The 27904-nt window shown below is 42.2% G+C and overlaps 1 protein-coding gene and 1 long non-coding RNA gene across 5 annotated transcripts in view; one reads left to right on the forward strand and one right to left on the reverse strand.

Moving 5' to 3' along the window:
* Nucleotides 1-24638, reverse strand: part of CLPX (caseinolytic mitochondrial matrix peptidase chaperone subunit X) — a 40335-nt gene extending 15697 nt beyond the window's left edge. For 2 of the 4 annotated variants that reach the window (XM_077938232.1, XM_077938230.1), the window contains exons 1-5: nt 24371-24638; nt 19147-19307; nt 18027-18144; nt 5395-5549; nt 3060-3219 (exon numbers count right to left, since the gene is read on the reverse strand). In XM_077938232.1, the coding sequence (XP_077794358.1) occupies nt 3060-3219; nt 5395-5549; nt 18027-18144; nt 19147-19307; nt 24371-24449 (673 nt within the window). In that variant the 5' untranslated portion in view covers nt 24450-24638. Of the gene's footprint in view, nt 1-1066; nt 1109-3059; nt 3220-5394; nt 5550-18026; nt 18145-19146; nt 19308-24370 lie in introns of all 4 variants that reach the window. The other 2 variants (XM_077938231.1, NM_001260887.1) reach the window with 2 other exon arrangements.
* A 249-nt stretch (nt 24639-24887) lies between these two features.
* LOC106999218 (uncharacterized) lies at nt 24888-27150 on the forward strand. Its single transcript, XR_001445945.3, has 3 exons — nt 24888-25026; nt 25879-25980; nt 27014-27150. It is a non-coding gene; the product is annotated as an uncharacterized LOC106999218 (long non-coding RNA).
* The last annotated feature ends 754 nt before the right edge of the window (nt 27151-27904 follow it).

Below are 27904 nucleotides of genomic sequence, written 5' to 3' on the forward strand. Positions count from 1 at the left end.
CTGTTACTTGTTAACATTTAAATAACATTAAATCACTACATATATTACATGACATGTCTTTCAAAATATGGACTACAGACTTTCTTTACTAATTTAGTATAGTTTCACTAGCCATCAACACAATTTATGAGTATGGTATTGACTGCATATCAGAATATATTTTTTCATTACGAAATATAAATTATATATATACCTAAAGGTTATTATTTAGATCTTACATTCTTATATATAATCTAATTCTATTGCACTTACTGTATTTCTTAATTTTACCATGCATGGTATAATCAGTATTTCCACAAATTTAAAAGTAACTGGGGATAATGTAATGTTATTACATGTGATAAATGTCATGCCCAAGTTGGTACACAAGTTATATTCTCATGGCTCATCCTATATACAGTACACTTCAAATAGTGGATATATACTACTACTTGGTTCAAAGGCAAATGTAAAAGTATCAAACTTAGCTAATTTTCTTTATTTCAATTACTAAAACAAAAGGCCATGTGAATCTTTCTATGACACCCCTGGAACCTCTACCCTCAATGCAGCAACTAACTACATCCACCTCCAAAGGAATAGGTGGAAGACATCAGAAGGGCCAGTCTCTTTGGTCTATCAAGTCCTTCCACACCCTCCATCGGACCATCTGATGCTTTTAGGGGCAATCCAGGGCTAGAAACAGTGAATTAAGGCTTACTCATAATTTGTAAGACTAAGTTTCATAAATACCAAAAAAGAAACAGTGTGGTTTCTGGCAAAGAGTAGCTAGAAAATAATCTGCCTCCCCCAAATTCCTGTGACCCACAAGAAGCAGGCCAACTCTAATTGTAGTTTGATAGAAAAAATAAGAAATAACCAAACATATAGAAATTAAAATTAGCTATGAAAAACTATTCCAAAGTTATTTATACCATGTATGATAAACACATTTAGATAATATGTATCTTTCTTGGTAATACACAAGCAAATACATACATGTCTATCACTGTTACTGCTAAAACACTTCACTGAAATAAATGTCAAAAGGAAGAATGATTACAGAGGAGGACCTGAAGTCACTTACTTGTAAATCTGTACTCATCCTCCCGTCTTCTTATTTCTAACTCTAAGAAAGAGGATGAAAATATTACATATTTGTTTACCTTGGGGGAACAAACAATGAGTATCCCACCTCCTGTCCTCTTTCAAATATATTTAAAGGATGTGTTCACTAACATTTTTCAGCTTTTCATATTAAGAATCTATACGCTATATCTTTTCTATATTAAAACAAAACCATGCATAAAGATGGCTGTCCAGTTGCTAATATTCATATTTGTCAAATATATAATTGATATCCACTGTAAGGGTATAAGTCTTTATATAAGAGTTTAAGCCCCTCATGCTATACATATTATAACCATTTGCTCCTCCAGCACTTAGAATAGCTTAAATATTTATTTATTGACTGAAGAAAACAAAAAAGTTTTGCCACATAACTATCAGTGCTATTTGGACCTTATAAAAATGAAGATTTCAGGCCAGGCGCAGGAGTTCAAGCCTATTAATCCCAGCACATTGGGAGGCTGAGGCAGGTGGATTGCTTGGGAGGTTGAGGTGGGAGGGTCACTGGAGCCTGGGAAGTTGAGGCTGCAGTGAGTTGCAATCTAGCCTGGGTGACAGAGCGAGACCTTGTCTTGAAAAAAAAAGAAAAAAGGTTCTGAGTCTTCCATTAGTTATGACTTATACTTTCTAAAAATAACTGATACCATCACGTAACTATTTTGCAGTTATATGATGTAAATTCAACAAGTGAACAAGTGTCTTCATTTAAATAAATTATACATTTAGTTGCTACTAAAGGCTATCAAAGATAATGTAGATTTATAAATTTAAGTACTTAGCAGAACTCCTTCACACTGTACAGTGATAATTAAAAGAATCTAAAATGATGGAATGTAGGCCTAAATCAGAAATCAGGGCTGTCTGGCCAACAAAACAAAAAATTAAATATTTATATTTACTCTATTCATAATTGTTTTAAATAAAATCATTCTATTAATATACATTATTGTCCATAGTAAATTGAGATTACACAGTATATTCTCAGTAAACTGTCTATAGTATATCTCATTATTGTCCATAGTAAATTGAGATTATACAGTACTGGTATATTAGAATCTACCCTTAAGAGAAATTGTACTTTGAATCACTCACAGATTTGCCCTTAACCTTATACACTCTGTAGCTAGGGCCCAAAGAAAAACGAGTGCTGGATATATTAACAGTCATCATCTCCACATATCTCTGACACAGGCAAATGAAATTCTGTATCCTGAACCCAAGAGAACTGAGTTGTACAGAGCATTGCTAAGATCCATTCATGGGGAACTAGTTGTGGTGAAAATGATGTCTCAATCTCTACCCCAGTGGCTTTCAAACATTTTTTACTAAGACCCTCAATAAGTAGTATAATTTTCTTTGTGACTCAGAACCTATGCACATATAACTGAAAACGTAAGTTGTTTTTTTTTTCCTTTTTTTTTTTTTGAGATGGAGTCTTGTTGCCCAGGCTGGAGTGCAGTGGCGTGACCTCAGCTCACCACAACCTCTGCCTCCCAGGTTCAAGCAATTCTCCTGCCTCAGCCTCTCAAGTAGCTGGGACTACAGGCATATGCCACCCCACCCAGCTAATTTTTGTATTTTTAGTAGAGACGGGGTTTCACCATGCTGGCCAGGCAGGTCTCGAACTCCTGACCTCAAGTGATCCCCCCACCTCAGCCTCCAAACGTGTGGGATTACCAGGATAAGTCACCATGCCAGGCCTAAGAAATAATATTTACCTTAACTATAAGTTAATGTATTCTGATATTTTCTATTCATATCTATCAAATTTTTAAAAAATGCTGTTGGCAACCTACCAAAATGATTTCATGACCCACTAATGGGGAGTAACCTGCACTTTGAAAAATGCTCCACTATATAAAAAACATTTTAAGAAGAACGTGAGGAGTTACAAATAAAGATTACTTTTAAGCATAGCAATCTCTATTTAGGTCAATTATCAAAAACGCTACCTCTTGGTGTTAATGATGTCTGCTTCTCAACCTCTGCTTGCTGTCTCAGATTAGCTGGGATATTATTATATATTCTCTTATAATGATTGTACACAGCAACTGAAAGCACCTTCTTAGCAAATGACTGGCCAACAACATACTTGTCGAGGTAGTTATAAATCTGAAAAATGATTAGGTATGAATAATTTAATATGAGCTATAAGAGCACACACATTAAAAAGTTATATACTAAGCATACTTGCTTACAGTTTTAAATCTGACAAAGACTCTCATTAAAAACAAAATGACAATACATTATATAGCAATGATTCAGAGGCCCTAAACATTAAATGAACAAAAACACAATTCATTTGTTCTCTAGTTTAACAAAGTATCACTGTGTTATGCTAATTTCTATTCTATAAACAATGCTATCAACCTTTATTTTTTAATAAACAATTAAATTTAAAGTAACTTAGAATACATACACATGCCACCATGGGTCTAAAAGTATCAACATTAATGTAAATCATTAAAATAAATCTATACCTCTCAATCAAATGAATAATATTCTTCACAAAGATAACATATTATAAAACTACCCTTTTCAGAAACAGGCATTATATAATCAAAAGCCATTATACCATCAGTATCCATGTGTTTTAATACATTTAGTTTTTTCTCAGATATTAACTTTAAAGCTACTCATTTATCTAAATGAGACCCTAAAAATTGTATTCTTATTATTTTTTTAAATTTTCTAAAAATACACTTTTTTCTTTTTTTGAGACAGGGTCTCACTGTGTTGCCCAGGCTGGTCTTGAACTCCTGGGGTTCAAGCGATCCTCCTACCTTGGCTTCCCAAAGTGCTGGGATTACAGGCATGAGCCACCAGGCTCAACTCTAAAAACTTTACTCTTAATAGTAGCTAAAGCTCTGTTCTACAGTTGGTTATTGCCAACAGCTTGGAACCTGGGGTAAATTTTTTATTCACTAAAAAGTGAATAGAAATGAAATGGTTGGTGAATTAATATTCAACAACTCCTGCCGGGCATGGTGGCTCACGCCTGGAATCCCTGTACTTTGGGAGGCTGAGGTGGGTGGATCACTTGAGCCCAAGAGGTGCAGACCAGCCTGGACAACAACGAAACCCTGTCTCTACAGAAATTAGCTGGGCATGGTGGCACACACCTGCACCCAGCTACCGTGGAGGCTGAAGTGGGAGGATCACTTGAGCCCAGGGAGGTTAAGGCTGCAGTGAACCATGAGTGTGCCATTGCACTCCAGCCTGGGCAACAGAGTGAAACCCTGATTAAAAAATAAATAATTCAATATTTATATATTATTTATATTATTTTCAGCAGTATAACTCCTGAAAATAAACTGCCTGGAATTTTAACTCAGATGTCTGAAGTCTACACAAATTCATATAGAATATAAAGCCCAATATATTTTCCATTTTTTAAATGACAAATTATTTAGTTGACCATATACATTTTTTTATAGTTTTAAACATCTTTATTCCTTACAAATTATACCAATGACATTAAACCTGTCACAGCACATTTGGAAGTAGAGACAAATGCACTGCTATCTAAACACAGTAGAAGAAAGATACACTGAGGCAATGAGAAATAATCTAAGTGTGCAAACATCTGAGACACAGCCAGAACAGAAGGCACACAGCCAGGGTACAAGGGTTCCCAGTTCTCAAAAAGCACACACCAAGTACCCAATGGAGCTGGTGGTACATTCTGTTACATTTCACAGGACCAAATCATACTCGGCCTGAGGCTTCTAAAAAGAGTCCACACTACCAAAGCCACAGTGCTATACAGAGCAGCCCTGGCACACTGGCTATGAAAAAACTACTTGCTTATATTATTAGACTGAAGGCTGTTTTACCATAAAATAGACCAATTTAAGGGAGATAATTATAGGGTTTTTTTTTTTTTTTTTTTTTTTTTAAGGCTAGTCAAGTGGACCAGCCTAGGCTGGTGTTATTTAAGGGTCCAAACGAACAAGGGTCCAAACGAACAAAAATAAATCAAAAGTTGCTTGCTCTATGGTAAAGATATTATTTCAGATTGACTTGGTATTAACAAGTTAACATTTTAATAATTATCTAGCTACATTTCACTGCTACTAAATACAGTAATCATAACATGGGAAAAAGCAACGGACCCCATATTTAAATTCCAAAAGGCAATAACAATTTAGCCACATATGGTCCATATTATGAACCTGTAATACTTGTTCAGATACTAGTATTAGGATTCAATATAAACTTGGGAAAGGGAAGCAATGGAATGTTTTCAAGATAAAATACTTGTAAGACTGAGCTTAAGACTTATACCTTCTTAGGGGGAGGTGGTGGTTTCTGTTGGAATGCCAATTTTACAGCTTCTGCTGCTGATTCAGGTTCTTTAATTATGCTTTTCTTAGAGTCTGCTTCAGATAGCACAACAAAAAAATGATGACATTTTTCACACTTGACAAAACGGGTGGATGCTGTAAAAGAAAACAGAGGTAAGTAGAATGAAATAAAAAATAATTCCAATAGTGTTTAGCCTTAAAGACTCCACTGTAAATGAAAGCTATGCACCTGACAAAAAGTAGACTCACTATTCCATCTACTTGCCACACAAAAAGCCTCATTTATATATGAAGTATCCTACAAAGATAGATGAGTTCAGTCAACTACCTTTTGTTCATTTTTATTAGGTTCTTTCACTTTGTGATACACTTCATTAAAAGATTGGGTGAAATTTTTCCAACCTTCCATTCACTAAAAAAGATTTTTTTTCTTTTGGAGATGGAGTCTCGCTCTGTCGCCAGGCTGGAGTGCAGCGGTGCGATCTCGGCTCACTGCAACCTCTGCCTCCCGAGTTCAAGCGATTCTCCTGCCTCAGCCTCCCGAGTAGCTGAGATTACAGGGGTGCACCATCACCCCCAGCTAATTTTTGTATTTTTAGAAAAGACAGGATTTCACCATATTGAGCAGGATAGTCTCGGTATCTTGACCTTGTTATCTGCCTGCCTCGGCCTCCCAAAGTGTTAGGATTACAGGCGTGAGCCACCACGCCTGGCCCACTAAAAAAGATTTTAAAACCTCTTTGAGAATATGGAGTAATCATCTATTTTATTGAAATACTTGAATGAACAAACTAAAAGTAAAATACAAGATTCATATATTTTTCCAACATTGTAAGTTTCAAACATACACAAAAGTTGAAAGAGAAATCTATTTTAACTCCTAAAAATGTAAAAAATGTATATTCTTTACGTTCTTTTAAACCCATTAGCGTTTTTGGGGCATGGTGGCTCATGCCTGTAATCCCAGCACTTTGGGAGACTGAGGCAGGAGGATCACGAGGTCAGGAGTTCGAGACCAGCCTGGCCAACATGGTGAAACCCTAAATTTTGTATTTGTCTCTACTAAAAATACAAAAATTAGCTGGGCGTGGTGGCAGACACCTGTAATCCCAGCTACTCAGGAGGCTGAGCCAGGAGAATCGCTTGAACCCAGGAGATGGAGGTTGCAGTGAGCTGAGATTGTGCCATTGCACTCCAGCCTGGGAGACAGAGCAACACTCCATCTCAAAAAAAACAAATATATACATATATATATAAAATTTATTTCATATATTTATTTTATCTTTACTCCACTAGTTCCTATTTCTCTGATCAAAAAAATCACTAAGAAACTAATAAAATACTGCTTTCTCAGTCATACGGATTTGATTTAAAGATAATCAAGCAGCCTTTGAAAGCAATACAAAGGCAGTTTAAAGTGAGGATAAAAAGAGTTTCTCTTTTTTCTTTAAAAAATTTTTGGCTGGGTGCAGTGGCTCACGCCTATAATCCCACAACTTTGGGAGGCCAAGGCTGGCGGATCACGAGGTCAGGAGATCGAGACCATCCCGGCTAACACAGTGAAATCTCGTCTCTACTAAAAATACAAAAAATTAGCCAGGCGTGGTGGCACATGCCTGTAGTCCCAGCTACTCAGGAGGCTGAGGCAGGAGAATGGTGTGAACCCAGGAGGCGGAGTTTGCAGTGAGCTGAGATCACACCACTGCACTACAGTCTCGGCGATAGAGTGAGACTCCGTCTCAAAAAAAAAAAAAATAATATGTGGATACACAGTGATGAGTTCATGTCCTTTGTAGGGACACGGATGAAGCTAGAAACCGTCATTCTGAGCAAGCTATCGCAAGGACAGAAAACCAAACACCACATGTTCTCACTCATAGGTGGGAACTGAGCAATGAGAACACTTGGACACAGGAAGGGGAACATCACACACCGGGGACTGTGATGGAATTGCAGGAGAGGGGAGGGATAGCATTAGGAGATATACCTAATGTAAATGACAAGTTAACAGGTGTAGCACACTAACATGGCACATGTATACATATGTAACAAACCTGCAGGTTGTGCACATATACCATGAAACTTAAAGCATAAAAAAAAATTTGTGGATACACAGTAGATGAATACATTTATAAGGATTTCTCAATTCCAATGGATCAGCTACAGAATATCCTGTGTTAAAGGTGATTTCTTTTTCTTTTTTTTTTTTTTTGAGACAGGGTTTTGCTCTGTTGCCCAGGTTGAAATGCAGTGGCGTGATCACTGCTCACTGGTCTTGACCTCCTAAGCTCAAGCAATCCTCCCACCTCAGCCTCCTTGAGTATCCAGGACTACAGGCACGCGCCACCACACCTGCCTTTTTTTTTTTTTTTTTTTTTTTTGAGATGAAGTCTCTCTCTGTTGCCTAGACTGGAGTGCAGTGGCGCGACAGTGGCTCACTGCAAGCTCCGCCTCCCAGGTTCACGCCATTCTCCTGCCTCAGACTCCCAAGTAGCTGGGACTATAGGCGCCTCTCAATCTCCTGACGTCGATCCGCCCTCCTTGGCCTCCCAAAGTGCTGGGATTACAGGCGTGAGCCACTGCGCCCAGCCGATGCCTGTCTACTTTCTAAAATCTTCTGTAGAGACAGGGTCTCATGATGTTGCCCAGGCGGGTCTCATGATGTTGCCCAGGGGGGTCTCAAACTCCTGGACTCAAGTAACCCTCCCACCTTGGCCTCCCAAAGTGCTTGGGATTACAGGCGTGACCCACTGAGGCCAGCCTACTCTTTCTTTTCAAAACATGGTTATAGGATGTTGGTGGGGCCTAGTGGTTCACGCCTGTAATCTCAGCACTTTGAGGAGCCAAGACGGGTGGATCACTTAAGCTCAGGAGTTCAAGACCAGCCTGGCCAACATGGTGAAACCCTGTCTCTACTAAAAATACAAAAACTAGCTGGGCATGGTAAGTGCCTATAAACCCCGCTACTCAGCAGGCTGAAGCAGGAGAACTGCTTGAACCTGGGAGGCAGAGGTTGCAGTGAGCCAAGATAGTGCCCATCGTACCCTCTTATAATAAACAAAATAAAAATAAACAACATACGGTTACAGGATGTAGACATATGGATATACACTTTTTTTTTTTTGAGACAGAGTTTTGCTCTTGTTGCCCAGGCTGGAGCGCAATGGCACAATCTCAGCTCACTGCAACCTTCGCCTCCCGGGTTCAAGCAATTCTCTTGCCTCAGCCTCCCTAGTAGCTGGGACTACAGGCATGTGCCACCACGCCCGGCTAATTTTATATTTTTTAGTAGAGGTGGGGTTTGACCATATTGGTCAGGCTGGTCTCGAACTCCTGATCTCAGGTGATCTGCCTGCCTCAGCTTCCCAAAGTGCTGGGGTTACAGGCGTGAGCCACCACACCCAGCCACTCTTTTTTTTTTTAAGAGCTGGCGTCTTGCTGTGTTGTCCAGGATGGCCTCAAACTTCTGTTCTCAAGGGATCCTCCCACCTCCCAGGTAGCTGGGTTTGGATATACATGCTTAACTCAGCCTAACCCTACTAATGGTAACCAGGGACCTCAGAAAGCAATTTGGTAGAGAATCTCTTATAGATACAAGTGGCAAATACAAAGCTAGTATGTCTAAGTAATACATTTTTGTGTAATCCAACTAGAAAGAGAGAACTGCAGAGAAAAATTTCATGGAATTTTTTTTCCTTTGGGAAAATTTTAAATATAAATTTATATCTATCCACAGATCATAGGAAAAACTGCACTAGCAAGCACACCTATGTCCTTACAAACTAAATGAAAGAAGCAGACAATTCCACATTAAAAAAACTTTAGGCCGGGTGTGGTGGCTCAGGCCTGTAATCCCAGCATAGTGGGAGGCCGAGGCAGGTGGATCACCTGAGGTCAGGAGTTCGAGACCACCCTGGCCAACATGGCAAAACCCCGTTTCTACTAAAAATACAAAAATCAGCCGGGTGTGGTGGCAGGTGCCTGTAATCCCAGCCACCCAGGAGGCTGAGGCAGGAGAATCACTTGAGGGTTACCCGGGACACACAGGTTGCAGTGAGCTGAGACCAGGTCACTATTCTCCAGCCTAGGCAACAGAGTGAGACTCTGTCTCAAAAAACAAACAAAACCACTTCATTATCAATTCAATCAATTCTTGTGTTTCTGTTTTTTTTTTTTTTTTTTTTTGAGACGGAGTCTCACTCTGTTGCCCAGGCTGGAATGCAGTGGTGCGATCTGGGCTCACTGCAAATTCTGCCTCCTGGGTCCAAGCAATTCTCCTGCCTCGGCCTCAGTAGCTGGGTGCACGCCACTACACCCAGCTAATTTTTGTACTTTTAGTAGAGACGGAGTTTCACCACGTTGGCCAGGATGGTCTTGATATTCTGACGTCGTGATCTGCCCGCCTTAGCCTCCCAAAGTGCTGGGATTACAGGCATGAGCCACCACGCCTGGCCATATTTCTGTTCTTAAACACAAGACTAATTAAAAACACATTCTGGGCCGGAGGTGGCTCACATCTATAATCCTAGCACTCTGGGAGGCGGAGGCAGGTGGATCACTTGAGGTAAGGAGTTCAAGACCAGCCTGGCCAACATAGTGAAACCCTGTTGTTACTAAATATACACAAATTAGCCGGGCATGTTGGCTCGTGCCTGTAATCCTAGCAACTGGGGAGGTTGAGGCACAAGAATTGCTTGAACCTGGGAGGCAGAGGTTGTAGTGAGCTGGGATCACACCACTGCACTTCAGTCTGGGCAACAGAGCGAAACTCGGTCTCAAAAAAAAATTTTTTTTTGGATAAATTCTAATAGCAAATTTTAAGGAGAGGTTTCATCCATGTTTCCTATTTACTGATCCCGTGTAAATGCTTACCTAAAGAAAAAGATCAAGCTATTTGAAGCATCTGTGACTAACACAAGCCTAAGTAAATAATCACCACTTCTCATCAATGGGAAAGATAGTCACTGCCTTGATAATGATGAGGAACTAGTTTACAATTGTTACTGATGGTAAACAGGGCAAGGATTAAAGGGCAGAGAAGCCTCTGATCTAGTTCAGGCAGTGTGACAGGAAAATCTGGCCTGAGAGCACAAGTTCAAAATATTTCTCTAAGGAAATTAGGTCAAAAGGAAAAGGATTAAATACCAACAAATCACATTCCTCTTTGCTTATTGTTGAAAGGTTGCTTAAATTTGACTTGAATATTTGCAATACAATTTTACATTGACATGTTTTCAACATATCCCTAAAATTCAAGGATTCGATGTTATTTATCAAAATGCTATTTTGGGGGAAAAAATACAAGCATTGCAATGCACTTTTTTTTTGAGACGGGGTTTCGCTCTTGTTGCCCAGGTTGGAGTGCAATGGCACGATCTCAGCTCACCGCAACCTCCGCCTCCTGGGTTCAAGTGATTCTCCTCCTTTAGTCTCCGAAGTAGCTGGGATTACAGGCATGCACCACCACGTCTAGCTAATTTTGTATTTTCAGTAGAGACGGGGTTTCTCCATGTTGGTCAGGCTGGTCTCGAACTCCTGACCTCAGGTGATCCACCCTCCTCGGCCTTCCAAACTGCTGGGATTACAGGCATGAGCCCCCACCGTGCCTGGCCAATTTTCACCGTGCATTTTCACTCCAAAAACAAGGGCAAAAATCTAATTTTATTAAGTTACCAGGAGACAAATTCTTTCCTTTAAACAGCTACAACAAGTATCCTATATTGCTTTATGTAAAATTTTGTTGGTTTGGGAAGCTGAGGTGGGCGGATCACAAGGTCACAGGTGTTCAAGACCAGTCTGGCCAAGATGGTGAAACCCCATCTCTACTAAAAATACAAAAAATTAGCCAGGCGTGGTGGTGGGCGCCTGTAATCCCAGCTACTCAGGAGTCTGAGGCAGAGAACTGCTTGAACCCAGGAGGTGGAAATTGCAGTGAGCCAAGATCGTGCCACTGCACTCCAGCCTGGGCAATAAGCGAAATTCCGCCTGGGGTTGGGGGCGGGGAGGAAGAAAGACAAAGGATTTAAATAGACACTTCTCCAAAGAAGACAGACAAATGACCAAAAAACATAAGAAAAGATTAACATCATTAGTCATTAGGGAAATGCAAATCAAAACTACAGTGAATCCCCGGAGGTAGCACAAAATCCCAGCACTTTGGGAAGCCAAGGCAGGAGAATTACTTCAGCCCAGGAGTTCGCGACCAGCCTGGGCAACATAAATGAGACCCTGTCTCTGCGGTGGCATGTGCCTGTAGTCCCAGCTATTCAAGATGCTGACGTGGGAGGACAACTTGAACAGAGAAGGTGAGGCTACTATGAGCTATGACTGCGCCACTGCATTGTAGCCTGGGCGACAGAGCAAGACCCTGTTTCTAAAAACAAAATAAAATCAAAAGAAGCCCATGATGAGATACCACTTCATGTCCACTATGAATAAAGAAAGACAGGCTGGGCGCAGTGGCTCATGCCTGTAATCTCAGCATTCTGGGAGTCTGAGGCAGGAAGATCACCTGAGGTCAGGAGTTCGAGATCAGCCTGACCAATACGGTGAAACCCCTTCTCTACTAAAAATACAAAAATTAGCTGCGTGTGGTGGTGGGCACCTATAATCCCAGCTACTTGGGAGGCTGAGACAGGAGAATTGCTTGAACCTGGGAGGTGGAGGGTGCAGTGAGCTGAGATCATGCCACTGTACTCCAACCTGGTGACAGAGCGAGATTCTGTCTCAAAAAAAACAAACAAAAAAAAGAAAGACAAGTGGTAAAAAGGATGTGGAGAAACTGGAACCCTCATATTGCTGGTCGGATTGTAGAATGGTACAGCTGCTATGGAAAACAGTTTGGCAATTCTGTAGAAACTAAACAGTTAACACATGACCCAGCAATTCCACTCCTAAACATATACCCAAGAGAATTAGAAACATATGTCCACACAAAAACTGGTACACAGATGTTCACAGGAGCATTATTCAGAACAGCCAACAAGTAGAAACAATCTAAATGTCCATCACCTGATGAATGTCTAAACAATGAATTATTATTCAGCCATAAAAAGCAATGAAATACTGATATATGCTGCAACCTGGATAAACTTTGAAAACATTAAGCTAAAGAAAAGAAGGCTGATATGAAATGCCACATAGCATATAATTATATTGTATGAGATATACGGAGTAGACAAATCCATTGATAGAGAAAGTAGTTAATAGTTAACAGGGCTAGGAGGGGAGAAGGGTGGAGAGTGACTAAGGGCTATGGAGTTTCTTTCTGGGATGATGAAAAATGTTCTGGAATTAGATAGTGGAGATGATCATTCAACCTGGTAAATACCTTTTTTTTCTTTTTGAGACAAGACGAAGTCTTTCTCTGTCACCCAGGCTGGAGTGCAGTGCTGTGATCTCGGCTCACTGCAGCCTCCGCCTCCTGGGTTCAAGAGATTCTCCTGCCTCAGCCTCCTGAGTAGTTGGGACTACAGGCGTGCGCCACCAGGCCAGGCTAATTTTTTGTGCTTTTAGTAGACATGGTGTTAGCCAGGATGGTCTCGATCTTCACACCTTGTCATCCGCCCACCTTGGCCTCCCAAAGTGCTGGGATTACAGACATGAGCCACTGCTCCTGGCCTTTTTTTTTTTTTTTGAGACAGAGTCTTGCTCTGTCACCCAGGCTGGAGTGCAGTGGCATGATCTAGGTTCACTGCAACCTCTGCCTCCCGGGTTCAAGCAATTCTCCTGTCTCAGCCTCCGAAGCAGCTGGGATTACAAGTGGTTGCTACCAAGTCCGGCTAATTTTTGTATTTTTAGTAGAGGTGGGGTTTCACTATGTTGGTCAGGCTGGTCTCGAACTCCTGACCTCGTGATCTGCCCGCCTCGGCCTCTCAAAGTGCTGGGATTACAGGTGTGAGCCACCATGCCGGGCCACAACTTGGTAAATATTTTAAAACCACTGAAGATGAATTGCATGGTATATGAATGATGATATCTCAAACAAATTTTTAAAAGGAAAGGACTAGGCCCACATGTACAGCTGTCCCATGGCACACGTAGGAGACTAGTTCTAGGACCACCCACATATAACCAAATCCATGCATACTCAGGTCCTGCAGTTGGCCCTGTGGAACCCACATATATGAAGTTAGCTCCTCATATATGCTGGCCATATGTGTCTGGCCAAAAAAAAGCTAGGTATAAGTGGGCCCGAGCAATTCAAACCCACTGTTCAAGAGTCAACTGCATTAACATACACAGCTCTCAAAACATTGCGTAGTGAAAACAAGCAATTTGCGAAAATATGAATATGTTATTTATACTTTTAAAAAAAATCACATGTTCAATGAAGATATGTTATAGAACTTTACCTCCATCTATAAGGGTCTATTCTTTTCTCATAAAGAAGGACGGATATATGCATTCCTCAAGTAATTAAAAATACAAAAAAGTAGGCCGGGCACGGTGGCTCAAGCCTGTAATCCCAGCACTTTGGGAGGCTGAGACGGGCGGATCACGAGGTCAGGAGATCGAGACCATCCTGGCTAACATGGTGAAACCCCATCTCTACTAAAAAATACAAACAAAACAAAACAAAACAAAACAAAACTAGCCGGGCGAGGTGGCAGGCACCTGTAGTCCCAGCTACTCGGGAGGCTGAGGCAGGAGAATGGGGAGGCTGAGGCAGGAGAATGGCGTAAACCTGGAAGGCGGAGCTTGCAGTGAGCCGAGATGGCGCCACTGCACTCCAGCCTGGGAGACAGAGCGAGACTCCGTCTCAAAAAAAAAAAAAAAAAATTATAAAAAACTAGACAATTACCTAAACAGGCCATTCACGAAAGAATCACAAGTGACCAAAAAGCATATAAAAAGATGTTTACGAACTAGTATCCAAATAAATGCAGACTTAAACAAAATGCAGGCCGGGCATGGTGGCTCATACCTGTAATGCCAGCACTTTGGGAGGCTTAGGCGGCTGAATCACCTGAGGTCAGGAATTCCAGACCAGCCTGGTCAACAAGGTGAAACCCTATCTCTACCAAAAACACAAAAATTAGCCTGGCATGGTGGTGGGCACCTGTAATCCCAGCTACTTGGGAGGCTGAGGCTGAGGCACCTGGGGCTGGCACTTGAATCCAGGTGGCAGAAGTTGCAGTGAGCCGAGATCGTGCCACTGCACTCCAGCCTGGGTGAGAACAGCAAAACTGTCTCAAAAAAATAATAAAAACAAAAAACAAACAAAAAAGCAGGCTGAGTATCCCTTAACCAAAATGCATAGGACCAGAAGTGTTTCAGAGTTCAAATGTTTTCAAGTTTTGGAATATTTGCAGAAATACACTGGTTAAGCACCCCTACATGAAATCTGAAATCTGAAATGCTCCAATGGAGCATTTCCTTTAAGCATCATGATGCACTCACAAGTTTAGGATTTTGGAGCATTTTGAACTCCAGATTTTCAGACTATGGAAGCTCAACCTGTTAGTAACCTGAGATCAAATAAAACTCTCTTTAGTACTGTGAAGACCCAACTTTTAATGATCAGACACAGAAGGATTCAAAAGGATGCATTCTGAAAAGACTTTTAATATGGGTATGCAAAACTAAGGGAGGAGGGGCTTACTGCACTGCTAGGGCCTACAAATAGTTACAGAGGACAGGGACGGTGTCATGATCATCTGCATATTTTCTGAGCCTAGCGATGTCTGAATCAACACATTTGCTTATTAATTTTGTAAGTTTAAGTGTGTGCTTTTTTTTTCTTCCCTTCCACGTTTTCTACTCCCATATCACCACCCCCAATTAGAATTCTCAAAGCAAACAGGCCTCAGCATTGAACTGATTACACTATAGTATTTCCACACTTGGTCTAACTAATAATACACAGATACTACTAATATACAGATTCTAGGACCCCATCCCACATCTACAGAATCTTAATCTCTAGGGAAGGAGTTTGGAAATCTCTAAGTTTAACAGTCACCTTTAGTGACTAATACAACCTGGCAAGTTTTGGAAAGAATGCATAGAAGAAAAATAAATTTAATCCCAAGAGGAGCTAGTTTACCCCTAAAGAATCTCCAGATGGTAGAAATGTATGATATAGGAATTTCTGAATAGCAAATCTTCACTGCTATGTGACCTTGAATGAGTTACTTAAACTTGCTAAATCTCAGTTTCTTCATTTATAAAAAGGAGAATACTCTTTGTTCTGGCAAAATTAAGGTTCCAAGAACAAAACTATATATGTTGGCATTTATTAAATACTAGTTTCTTTCCTTTTCTACTCTAAGAAATTATTCTTTTTTCTTTTTTAGAGACAGAGTTTCACTCGTTTCCCAGGCTAGAGTACAGTGGTGTGATCTCGGCTCACTGTAGCCTCTGCCTCCTGGGTTCAAGCAATTCTCATGCCTCAGCTTCCCAAGTAGCTGGGATTATAGGTGCCCACCACCACGCCCAGCTAATTTTGTATTTTTAGTAGAGATGGGGTTTCACCACATTGGCCAGGCTGGTCTCCAACGCCTGACCTCAGGTGATCTGCCTACCTCAGGCTCCCAAAGTGCTAGGATTACAGGCGTAAGCCACCACGCCTGGCAAGAAAGTATTCTTTAGGTCTGTAAACGTTGAAATGTTTCTTTGAAGAAAAAAAAGGAGGAAAATTTCTTGGTTAAAATAGGAGACACTGACCTCATAAATTAAGCAATTTTCAGCCTCTGTATAATTTTATTATATCACATCAAATTTGTTTAGAAGGTTTTATCATCCAGTTCTACCATTTTTTTTTTTTTTTTTGAGATGGAGTTTTGCTCTGTTGCCCAGGCTGGAGGAGTGCAGTGGTGTGATTTTGGCTCACCAGGACCTCCACCTCCCAGGTTCAAGCGATTCTCCGGTCTCAGCCTCCCAAACAGCTGGGACTTCAGATGCACGCCACTATGCCCGGTTAATTTTTGTATTTTTAGTAGAGATGGGGTTTCACCATGTTGAGCAGGCTGGTCTCAAACTCCTGACCTCAAGTGAGCAGCCTGCTTCGGACTCCCAAAGTCCTGTGATTACTGGTGTGAGTCACTGTGCCCAGCCCACTTTCATTTTACGTTGTGATCCAAATTAAATTTTGTTCAGAACCCCTAATATTCCAGCTATGGGATGGAGCTACTTTAAGTCTTTCCAGTACATAAAAACATACTACATCTAGTACCTTTTCATATGGTGGCCAATTACTGTTAATGGTAAGTGTGAAATTGTAACCAAAGTCTCAATATTAGGATTAGGAGATAGAGAATACCCTCTAGCCAACCATCAGACACTGAAGTCTTATAATCTTGAAGTTTTCTTCAATTGGATTGTAGAGGAAGGCTGACATGGTGGTACAATTCATTACCACTAACTCTAAGTCATGTAAGTAATGAGTTTTTTGATTATTTGATTCATTGATGAAAATATCTGTAGGAGAATCTTTGCATTTCAGAGAGTTACTGACGCTAACAGCAAAAGTAGGGCAGTTGATTTTTTCCCTTCTTCTTTTTTTCTTTTTTTGAGACAGGGTCTTGCTTTGTCACCAAGCTGGAGTTCAATGGCTGGCTTGCTGCAGCCTCACCTCCTGGACTCAAGCGATCTTCATTATCTCAGTCCCTAAGTAGCTGGAACTATAGCCATGCACCACCAGGCCTGGCTAATTTTTTAATTTTTTTTAATACATATGGAGTTTTGCCATGTTGCTCAGGCTGGTTTTGAACTTCTGGGCTCAAGCAATCTGCCTACCTCAGACTCCAAAAGTGCTGGGATTACAGGTGTGAGTCACAGTGCCCAGCCCTGATTTCTTCCTTCTCCGAGTGTCTGAATCATTAATAATTATCAGATGCTTCCCAGAATTGAGGGCTTACCTCCTTTAGTAAGTACTAAGGGAATTTACCTTAATATATGAATGACTAGCCTTCCCAGCCATGTGATACTCAATATGTATTTGAAGAATGTAGTAATAAATACAGAATAAATAAGTCCTGGTTCTCCTATAGCCTAATGATCACACCCAGAAATTCACAAAATCCAATCTGAAATAAACACAATTAAGCAAAATAAAGAAGCAAATATTTTTCTTAAATTATCTCTTACACAACAGTGCAAAGTATTACCAGTCCTGAGAATTTTCTAGTATACGGTGAACATGAGAGAGAATCAGGTGAGCTCATACAATTTATATATAATTCATATAACATACAAAGTCACATTTATTTATCTATTTCATATAATCCATATTTCTACACATTTAATACAATTTATATATATTTTATATATATACATACATATATATATATATTTTTGGAGACAAGGTCTCTGTCACCCAGGATGGGGTACAGTGGCATGATTATGACTACAGGTATGCACCACCAGATATCTGGCCTTTTTTTTTTTTCTTGTAAAGACAGGTGTCTCAACATGTTGCCCAGGCAGGTCTCGAACTCCTAGGCTCAAGGGATCCTCCCATCTCCACCTTCCAAAGTGCTGGGATTACAGGCATGAGCCATTTGTGCCTGGCCTGTATTTATAAATTTTACATAATTTACATATTTTTATACATTTAATAATTCATAGAAAATGTAGGGAAAAAAGAGCAGAAGAAGATGTAATACTTACACACAAAGGTCTCTACATGTGTGCACAAGTCGCCACATTTAGGACAGCGCAGCTGATTTCCACCTTTCCCAGAATTCCCAGAGCCTGATTTCTTACTACTTCCCTCACTTGCTGATTTCTAATGTTTATGAAGGAGAAAAAAGAAAAAGTGTCAATTATTAGTTTCAGGCAACCAACTTAAATATAAACAATACTGTTTGTAATTAATTTTATAATTTTCTAAATTTCTAGGATGAAATTATTAATATAATTCTACTATTTCTGATGTCAGAAGATCTATTTACTTCAAAAATCAAATCAGTTCTAGTAAATGCATGTATATCTGTAGTCTTCTTTTATACAACATGTGCCAACATATATAATAAAGAGTTTTCATTCAATGACTCAGGCACTAGAAATTTACTAAGGGAAAAAAAACTACATTTCAATGAAATTGAATCAGGAGTTATTATCATGGTAGGTAGTGACTCTGATTATTCTTAGATCTAACTTTTCTCATCTCTAAAATGGGAATAATTTTACCCACATCAGAGAGTCACTGTTAAGATTAAGTATGGATATGTAAGTGCCTCACATTTTGTCTAACATATAAGATTAACTCAAGTGTTAGTCAAATTCACATCATGAAAAAAACTGGTAAGTCACTGACTCACTCAATACAACTACCAATCATCTACTTGCTAGCTACAACATAAAGTTGTACCAGAAATCTGAAATTTTTAGGCTACCAGAGTAGCCCAACATTAAGTTATACCACGAATCTGAAATTTTTAGGTAGAGGATAAAGTGAGGTTTATACTGTCACAAGTTGTAAGAGTTATATGAAAGCAGGAAATGATGGCTATTCCTAATTCAATCCTACTGACCAACAGTCATTTAATGACACTTCTTTACTACTTTGGGGTGTTAGAAATTTTAATTACTGCTTACTATGTGCAATGCTTATAGAAGTATTTTAAGGTTCAAAATGAAACATCTAATTACATAAAATTCTTCAGATCATTTTAGCTATCTCATATTGCCTACAGAAAACATAAGCCAGTAACAGACAGTACTATTATATTTTTTTAAAGGAAGGAACTCACAATGTGTACAGGTGCCAATAAGATAAAATAATTACCTTATTTCCATCTCCAGAACCATCTTTACTTATCCCATCTTTTGAAGCAAAGTATGCTGGCGTTTCTGTAAAGGATCTAAGAGGAGCTCTTCGCAGAATCTGAGTTTCAAATGTCCCAAGCCTTCCTAAAACTGATATATGAACGCGACCACCAGAAATACCTGAAAATAAAAGGAAATCTACATCAAATATAGATATGCCTCAATAAATCCCCTGGAAACAAAAATTCCTTGAGCATAAAGGAGGTTGAGAAAAAGCTATCATTTTCACAGCAGTAGTATAAACTGAGAGAAAATAATGACACCAACAGAGGCAAAGTCCTTTCGAAAACAGGCCAGGTCTGAGCCTCTGAAAGATTCTAGATAAATAAAGTTGTTTCTTTCAGTATGTGTCCTTTAGAAGTAAGGTAAGATCAACCACATCATAACAATATGTGGCTTTTTCAAAGTTTGAAGGGAGTTCAACACCTGCCTCACCTGTAAGATTTTTTAAAAGGTCATTTATGCCCTATATTCTTATTATTTCTACCAATGAGAATAAACATCTGACAGCAACTCGTCTGTTATTATATAAGAATACTATCTGGGCCAGGTGTGGTGGCTCACCGCTGTAATCCTGGCATTTTGGGAGGCCGAGGTGTGCGGATCACTTGAGGTCAGGAGTTCAAAACCAGCCTGGCCAACATGGTGAAACCCCATCTCTACTAAAAATAAAAAAAAAAATTAGCCAGGCGTGGTGGTAGGTTCCTGTAATCCCAGCTACTCCGGAGGTTGAGGCAGGAGAATCGCTTGAACCCAGGAGGCAAAGGTTGCAGCAAACTGAGGTTGTGCCACCACACTCCAGCCTAGGTGACAGAGCAAGACTCCATCTCAAAAAAAAAAAAAAACATCTATAACAGTGGAAACAAACTTCAAATGTTCTTTAAGGCAAGGTGCGGTGGCTCATGCCTATAATCCCAGAGTTCGAGACCAGCCTGGCTAGCCAACATGGTGAAACCCTGTCTACTAAAAACACAAAAATTAGCTGGGTGTGCTGGCAGGTGTCTGTAATTCCACCTACTCAGGAGGCTGAGGCAGGCGAATTGCTTGAACCCAGGAGGTGGAGGTTGCAGTGAGCCAAGATCGTGCCACTGCACTCCAGCCTGGGCAACAAAGGAAGACTCCGTCTCAAAAAAAAAAAAAGTTATTTAAAAATTGTGTTATTCACCGGGCGCGGTGGCTCAAGCCTGTAATCCCAGCACTTTGGGAGGCCGAGACGGGCGGATCACAAGGTCAGGAGATCGAGACCACAGTGAAACCCCGTCTCTACTAAAAATACAAAAAATTAGCCGGGCGCGGTGGCGGGCGCCTGTAGTCCCAGCTACTCAGGAGGCTGAGGCAGGAGAATGGCGGGAACCCGGGAGGCAGAGCTTGCAGTGAGCCGAGATCGCGCCACTGCACTCCAGCCTGGGCAACAGCGTGAGACTCCGTCTCAAAAAAAAAAAAAAAAAAAAAAAAAAAAAATTGTGTTATTCCACTTATATGTGGTACTTAGAAGGCAAAATCATAGAGACAGTGAGTAGAATGGCGGTTCCTGGGCGTTGGGGAAAATGGAGAGTTATTGTTTTAATGGGTACAGAGCTTTAGTTTTACAAGGTGATGGCAATGGTTGCACAATATCAATGTACCTAATACTACCGAACTATACACTAAAAATAGTTAAGTCGTGTAAATCTTACATGTATCTTGCCACAATAAAAAAAACTGAAGGAGCCAGGTGCAGTGCTTCACACCTGTAATCCCACCCAGCACTTTGGGAGGTTGAGGTGGGTGGATCACTTGAGGTCAGGAGTTTAAGACCAGCCTGGTCAACATGGTGAAACCCCGTTTCTAGTAAAAATGCAAAAAGTAGCCAGGCGTGGTGACAGGCACGTGTAATCCCAGCTATTCGGGAAGCTGAGGCAGGAGAATCGCTTGAACGAGACAGAGGTTGCAGTGAGCGGAGATTGTGCCACCGTACGCCAGCCTGGGCAACAGAGCAAGGCTCCGTCTCAAAATAAATAAATAAATAAATAAATAAAGTATCAATCTCAAAAGTTGGCTTAGAAAAAGTAATTGAGGGGGCCAGGTGCAGTGGCTCATGCCTGTAATCCCAGCACTTTGGGAGGCCAAGGCGGGAGGATCACGAGGTCAGGAGATCGAGACCATCCTGGCTAATATGGTGAAATCTCATCTCTACTAAAAATACAAAAAATTAGCTGGGCATGGTGGCACGCGCCTGTAGTCCCAGCTACCCGAGAGGCTGAAGCAGGAGAATCGCTTGAACCCAGGAAGCGGAGGTTGCAGCAAGCAGAGATGGCACCACTGCACTCCAGCCTGAGCAACAGCGTGAGACTCCGTCTCAAAAAAAAAAAAAAAAAAAATTGACGGAGAGTGACAGATGCAATCAAAATGACCATTGACCAATCATAAAATTCTCATAAAAATGATAAAGCTCTGTAGCAAACTAATTGGGGTTTCCAACACTTTTTGTGACATGAACCCCTTGAGCAGTCTGGTGAAGCCTCCGAATAGATCTCTTCTCAGAATATTTTTAAATGTATAAAAAAAATACATAACAAAGAAAACAAATTATAAAGAAGTAGTTATCAAAAAAATTTAAAAAATATTCCTCTTTATTAACAAGCAAAATTAAATAAGATCTAACAGTTTTTAAAATAATTACTATGATTTCAAAGTAGCAAAAAGTATGAACAATATTCTGAAATATCAACAACTATAATGTGATATGAAAATATTTCTGATTTTGATTGATGACAAATCCACAGACACTTCTAAGACTACTGTGGATGTGTTGTGAACATTAATAGGCCAAGGAAATCTTATGTTTCAGCTAGAGCTTAGTGAAAATAAAGTTCACAGAACCTCTGAATTCTATGCAAAGACCCTTTGGGGGCCTGTAAACCTCAGGTGAAGAAGCTCTGAAAGCCAAAAAAGAGAAGTATTTCTGTAAAGTATATTTCACCAGATTACCTGGCAGCAACCAGAAAACACAATTTAAGTTTCACTGTTTACAGAACTTTATCATACAGACAAAGCTTTCTAAATTTCAGAACAACTGTTTTTAAAAAGAAATACTAGTCCAGGTGCAGTGGCTCACGCCTGTAATCCCAGCACTTTGGGAGGCCGAGGCAGGTGGATCACCTGCGGTCCAGGAGTTGGAGATCAGCCTGACAAACATGGCAAAACCCCGTCTCTACTAAAAATATAAAAATTAGTTGGGCGTGGTAGTGCACGCCTGTAATCCCAGCTTACTCGGGAGGCTGAGGCAGGAGAACCACTTGAACCCAGGAGGCGAGGGTTGTAGTGAGCCCAGATCACGCTACTGCACTCCAGCCTGGGTAACAGAGCAGATTCCATCAAGACAGACAGAGGCCAGGGGCGGTGGCTCACGCCTGTAATCCCAGCACTTTGGGAGGCAGAGGCGGGCAGATCACAAGGTCAGGAGATCGAGACCATCCTGGCTAACACGGTGAAACCCCGTCTCTACTAAAAATACAAAAAATTAGCCGGACGTGGTGGCCGGCGCCTGTAGTCCCAGCTACTCGGGAGGCTGAGGCAGGAGAATGGCGTGAACCCGGGAGGTGGAGCTTGCAGTGAGCCAAGATTGCGCCACTGCACTCCAGCCTGGGCGACAGAGCGAGACTCTGTCTCAAAAAAAAAAAAAAAAAGAAGACGAAAAGAAAGGAAAGAAAGACAGGAAGGAGGGAAGGAAAAGAAAAGAAGAAAAGAAAGAAACCAGTCGTTTTGAAAATAAAAAAAAATAACTGCTTATCTCCTATGATTCAAAAGTGTTCACGGACTCTTGGCTAGAACAGATCAAGAACACTTTCAAAGAAGCCGTCCCTGCCCAAAGAGAACACACACATACTTCATCCAACCACTGTAAACTGTATTATTGTCTACTCCACTAGATTTAAACATGAGGGTGAGGACTTATTCTCCACTCTTACCTCCAGCACTAAAAGACCTGGCACATAGTGGGCCCTCGACAAATATTAATGTATGTCACATAAATGGATTAAAAAAACACTTTAAAGTGTTTGCAAATCGAATTCCTGGAATTGGGACATCTACTGGTTGAGGCTTAACAATGATTTAGGATTAAATTCACTCTCTTACATTTATGTATCATTTTACAAAATGCTTCTGCCCACATTACCTCATTCAATCCCTCCTTGTGTAGTAAAGAAACTAGAAGATACATTTAGTAAACAATAGGGATTTTATAATTGGTTTAAAAGTTAGATAAAAGGGACCTTTTTAAAAATCCATCCAAGGGTCATGAACCGGTAAGTCCAAATAAAAAGAATTTGTCTAGAAGTCAGTGATTATAACAGGATCTAGCCTCGTGATCTGACATCCATAGATTTGAGGAAGAGAAAAAAAGTTTATTTTCCAGACTCTCTTGGCTGGGGCGCCATTCTTTCACAGCTTCAGATAAACAGAAAGGAAAGGTAAACAACATGCGCCACTCTTAGGAAACAACCTCCCGGTCAAGTTGGGAAAGCCAGCAAAGGACTGCTGAAACACCCAAGGACTTCCGAACCAACTCCTGCGGGACCTCTCCCCATCTCCCCCGCCGCTGTCCTGCGTGCCCCGGGGCTTGCCTGACGCCGGGAAATATTGTGAACCTTGTTTATGTCCCAGTGTCTGGGCCGCACAGTGATAGTAACATCTCTGGTATCGCGCGGCTTGCGTCCGGGACGGTCAGCTGGGTGCCCTGAGTCCTAGGGGACCCTAGCAGGGACAGCCCCTCCTGGAGCCCCCAACGGGCCCGAGAGGGATCCCGGCCAGGCTGCGGAAGAAGAGCCGCGGCCGGGGCAGGCGGCGGTCCCCGGCAGGGCTGAGTGGGATCTGGAGGCATTTTTTAATAAGAGGAACATTTTGTGCCTCTTTCAGGGTTTCTACGAAGTGGCCGCATTCCGGCCCCAAAGTCAGCGGGCCTGAAAGCGCGCAAGAAGACGCGTGGGAAGGAGTTTACTTCCAATTTGAGCAACGGCTGCTCCAGAGGTCGGCAGAGCCCCATTCCACGGGGAAAGCAGTGGGTGCCGGGCGAAGTGCCGCCCATTCCCTCACACTCCCCGGGTGCAGCAGGCCTCGTGCCCTCCCCAGGACCCCTACCCACCAGCCAGTCCACCCCCTCCCCCTTGGCTGAGAGCTCAGGAGTGGCACTATTTCGTTACCTCTCTGCGCGGAGGCGAGTGAGGACGTGATGAGCCGGGCGGCAGCTGCGCCGCAAGTACAAGCACCGCAGCTGGGCATTTCCGCGAGGCCTAGGCCGGGGCTTCGCCCCCTGAGGACCTCCGGGTCTCAGCTGCGCGAATCCTGCTCGCAAGGCGCGCTGACTCGGTTCCGAACCCTTCCGCGGGCCCTAGACCCCGTGCAGAGTTCACCTGCCCGACTGCCAGGCCTTCGCGCTTCTGTGCCCCACAGCCGTCTACTCACCAGACTAGACACCCAACCCCCCTTCCCTTCCCCTCCTTCTCCCCCCACCCCCAGCCTACCGGGCCCGCGGAGCTTGCGCGCGCCTGCGCCGTAGGCCCGGGGAGGGGGCGGAGGGCGTGGGTACGCGCCGCGTATGCGCGCTGGAGAAGCTACGTGAGGCGAAGGCGAGGGGGCGGTACCGTGGGCGCGCCAATTAGTGCCCTACGGCAAGCGCCTAGACCCAACGGCGGCGACTACAGGTCCCGACGCGCATTGTTGCCAAAAGCCCTTTTATCCTAAAGTTGAACGGTTTTGAGATAGACGCGGAGAGATGCATGCCGGGACTTGTAGTCCCTAGTCGTCATAGTCAAGCTCTTCTTCCGGTCACTTTCGGTGGGCGGCAGGGAAGGTCAAGGTGAGGATGGTAGCTTAACCATCCACGGGGGAAGTCTCTAAAGTACCTTGGTAGCCGCTAGATGCTTCAGATTGACTAAGTTTCTTCCCCCGGGATTCCACATCCTGTGTTCCTCGTCTTATCATTCTCCTTAGTTTCATCACTTGTAAGGTGGAGGTGGTATTGTCAGTTAGTTACCTAAGCAACAACTGTTAGGTGGTAACAGCTCCCTCTCCTTGTTCTTTCAGGCCTCGTGGTGATAAAGCTTCCAGCTGTTGGTAGTCCATGGGTGTTTTACAGTCTTGAGGGTTGTCTCCCTCCCTGCCTCCCTCCCTCCCTCCTTATTTAGTAAAGATGAGGTCTCCCTATGTTGCCCAGGCTGGTCTCGAACTCCTGGGCTCAAGTCATCCTCTCCCATTGCCCTCCCAAAGTGCTGGGATTACAGACGTAAACCACCACGCCCGACTGATTTTCTTAAACCTGAACACACGCTAGTAAATACTCCCTTCATTAAACCCTTTTCTGTTAGGCTTTGTGTAGGGGACTATGTGCAAACCAGACGTTGCCAATAAGTCCTGCTCTTGCAAACGAAGCAGGGTGTTCCTGCTAAGTCCTGCTCTTGCAAATGAAGCAGGGCGTTCCTTCCCTGTAAACAGGGAGGACAAAGGAGCCAGCTGCAAACAGCAGACCCTGGGGGCTTGTTTATGTGTAAACATCTTGAAAATCCAGAAAGTCTGGGAAAGGTCAGAAAAACAACAATGTGTCTTGTAACTTGGCAACATTCCACAAACGACTGTATAAAATAAAGCAGAGTGCGCCATTCGAGGCGGCCGCCATGTTTGTCTTGTCTTGTGTCTTGGTTCCTTTGTTTAGGAAACACGCGGACCCCAACACTTTGTTGGAGCCCTCTTGCAGGGCTTGCTTCTGCACAGCTAAACAGATGGACCAGCTGCACAGGATGGAGGTTGGTGACAAGTGAGTCACGCCCTTGTCCCATCTGGGTTGGTGCCAGACTGAGTATTTACATTGTGTATGAGATTCTTATTAACTCTGAACCCCAGAGAAATTGCCAAGTGAGCTTAGGTGCCTTTATTGCTGAGCTTTGCGGGTGGGGATGGGGAGGCAGCAAAGGGAGAGGCAAGACCAGGTCACACAAGTCAGTGAGCCCTCATCAATCTCCATCCAGTCCAGAGAAATGTGGCTTCTAGGTCCCTGTGTCTAGCTGTGAGAAGGGTCATTGGCCTTGGCCCAGGCCACAATTTTTTCTCTCTCTTTGGATAGGTGACTCCTGGTACTCCCTCAGCATAGTGAGGGAGTACCACTATGGTCTTGAGCCACCATAGTTGCAGAGACTAGAAGAGAGCCCACGTCTTCCCTCACCAAGACTTTGGTCTTCCTCCCCTGAGTCCATTAATAGAATTCCGAGAGAGGAGAGTCTCCAGTATTCCCTCAATCCAGTGTTTCAAACTATATTCGCAAAATTTCTCAGAAGCTATAGCTTTGTAGTAGAGGTGAAGGAACCAAGTAGATGGACCTTCCCTGCCAACTCCACCATGCCACCCCAAAATCAACCAGAGCAGCTCTGCCTTGAACTATTTAATTACTGGGGGTTTTTTTGAAAACAGTTCTGCATTAAGACAATGTATGAAATTCATTGAGTCAAGGACAAACCTTTCCTTTTATAAATGAACTGAGGGCCTCTGACACCCAATTTAAATTCTTTTCATCCCGCCCCTACCTTCTTTTTCAATTGTGTCGCATTTTCTTCTCATTATAAAAATGAAGAGATTGTTCGCCAAAACCTATAGATTGCTATAAGCAAGCTGAGTAAGAGTGTTGCTAAATCAAGGCTCAGGCTAGGGGAACCACTCCAGTAAGACTTCCTTTTCCCAATCTATTCTAGATAATTGACTTCGCATTCATTCAGTCAACAAATATTTATTAACTACTAGTTACATGCCAGACCCTGGGGAAATAGTACTGAAGTTTAAAAAATTTTCCTCCTCAGGCCGGCGCGGTGGCTCAAGCCTGTAATCCCAGCACTTTGGGAGGCCGAGACGGGTGGATCACAAGGTCAGAAGATCGAGACCATCCTGTTCCAACAATCTTGAAAACAAAGAACAAAGTTGGAGGACTCATACTTTCTTGGTTTACTACAAAGCTACAATAATTAAAAAGTGTAGTACTGACATCTGGGTAAACATATATATCAATAAAATAGCACCAAGAGTCCAGAAATAAACTCTCAAATTTATAGTCAATTGGTTTTTGACAAGGGTGCCAAGACAATTCAGTAGAGAAAGAATAGTCTTTTTAACAAATGGTGCTGAGACAACTGGATATTCATATGCAAAGAAATGAATTTGGGGGCCGGGCGCGGTGGCTCAAGCCTGTAATCCTAGCACTTTGGGAGGCTGAGACGGGTGGATCACGAGGTCAGGAGATCGAGACCATCCTGCCTAATCTGGTGAAACCCCGTCTCTACTAAAAAATACAAAAAACTAGCCGGGCGAAGTGGCGGGTGCCTGTAGTCCCAGCTACTCAGGAGGCTGAGGCAGGAGAATGGCGTAAACCTGGGAGGCGGAGCTTGCAGTGAGCTGAGATCCGGCTACTGCACTCCAGCCTGGGGGACAGAGCGAGACTCCGTCTCAAAAAAAAAAAAAATTTTCCTCCTCTCGTGGAGCTTCCATTCTAGTGGAGAAAGATAAGATAGTAAGTAAAATATACTGGTAGTATGATGACATGGGAATATCCTTATGTTGTTGTGTAGCATATCCTTATGTTATTTCCAGAATCATTGAATATTTAATTTTATTTACAGGTTGATGTGTGTTTAGCCTTGTATTCCCAATTGGACTATGAGCTCTTTGACGCAGGTACTTAATTACATACTTGGGGC

This window comes from Macaca mulatta, chromosome 7, assembly GCF_049350105.2.
Source record: "Macaca mulatta isolate MMU2019108-1 chromosome 7, T2T-MMU8v2.0, whole genome shotgun sequence".
Lineage (NCBI taxonomy): Eukaryota > Metazoa > Chordata > Mammalia > Primates > Cercopithecidae > Macaca > Macaca mulatta.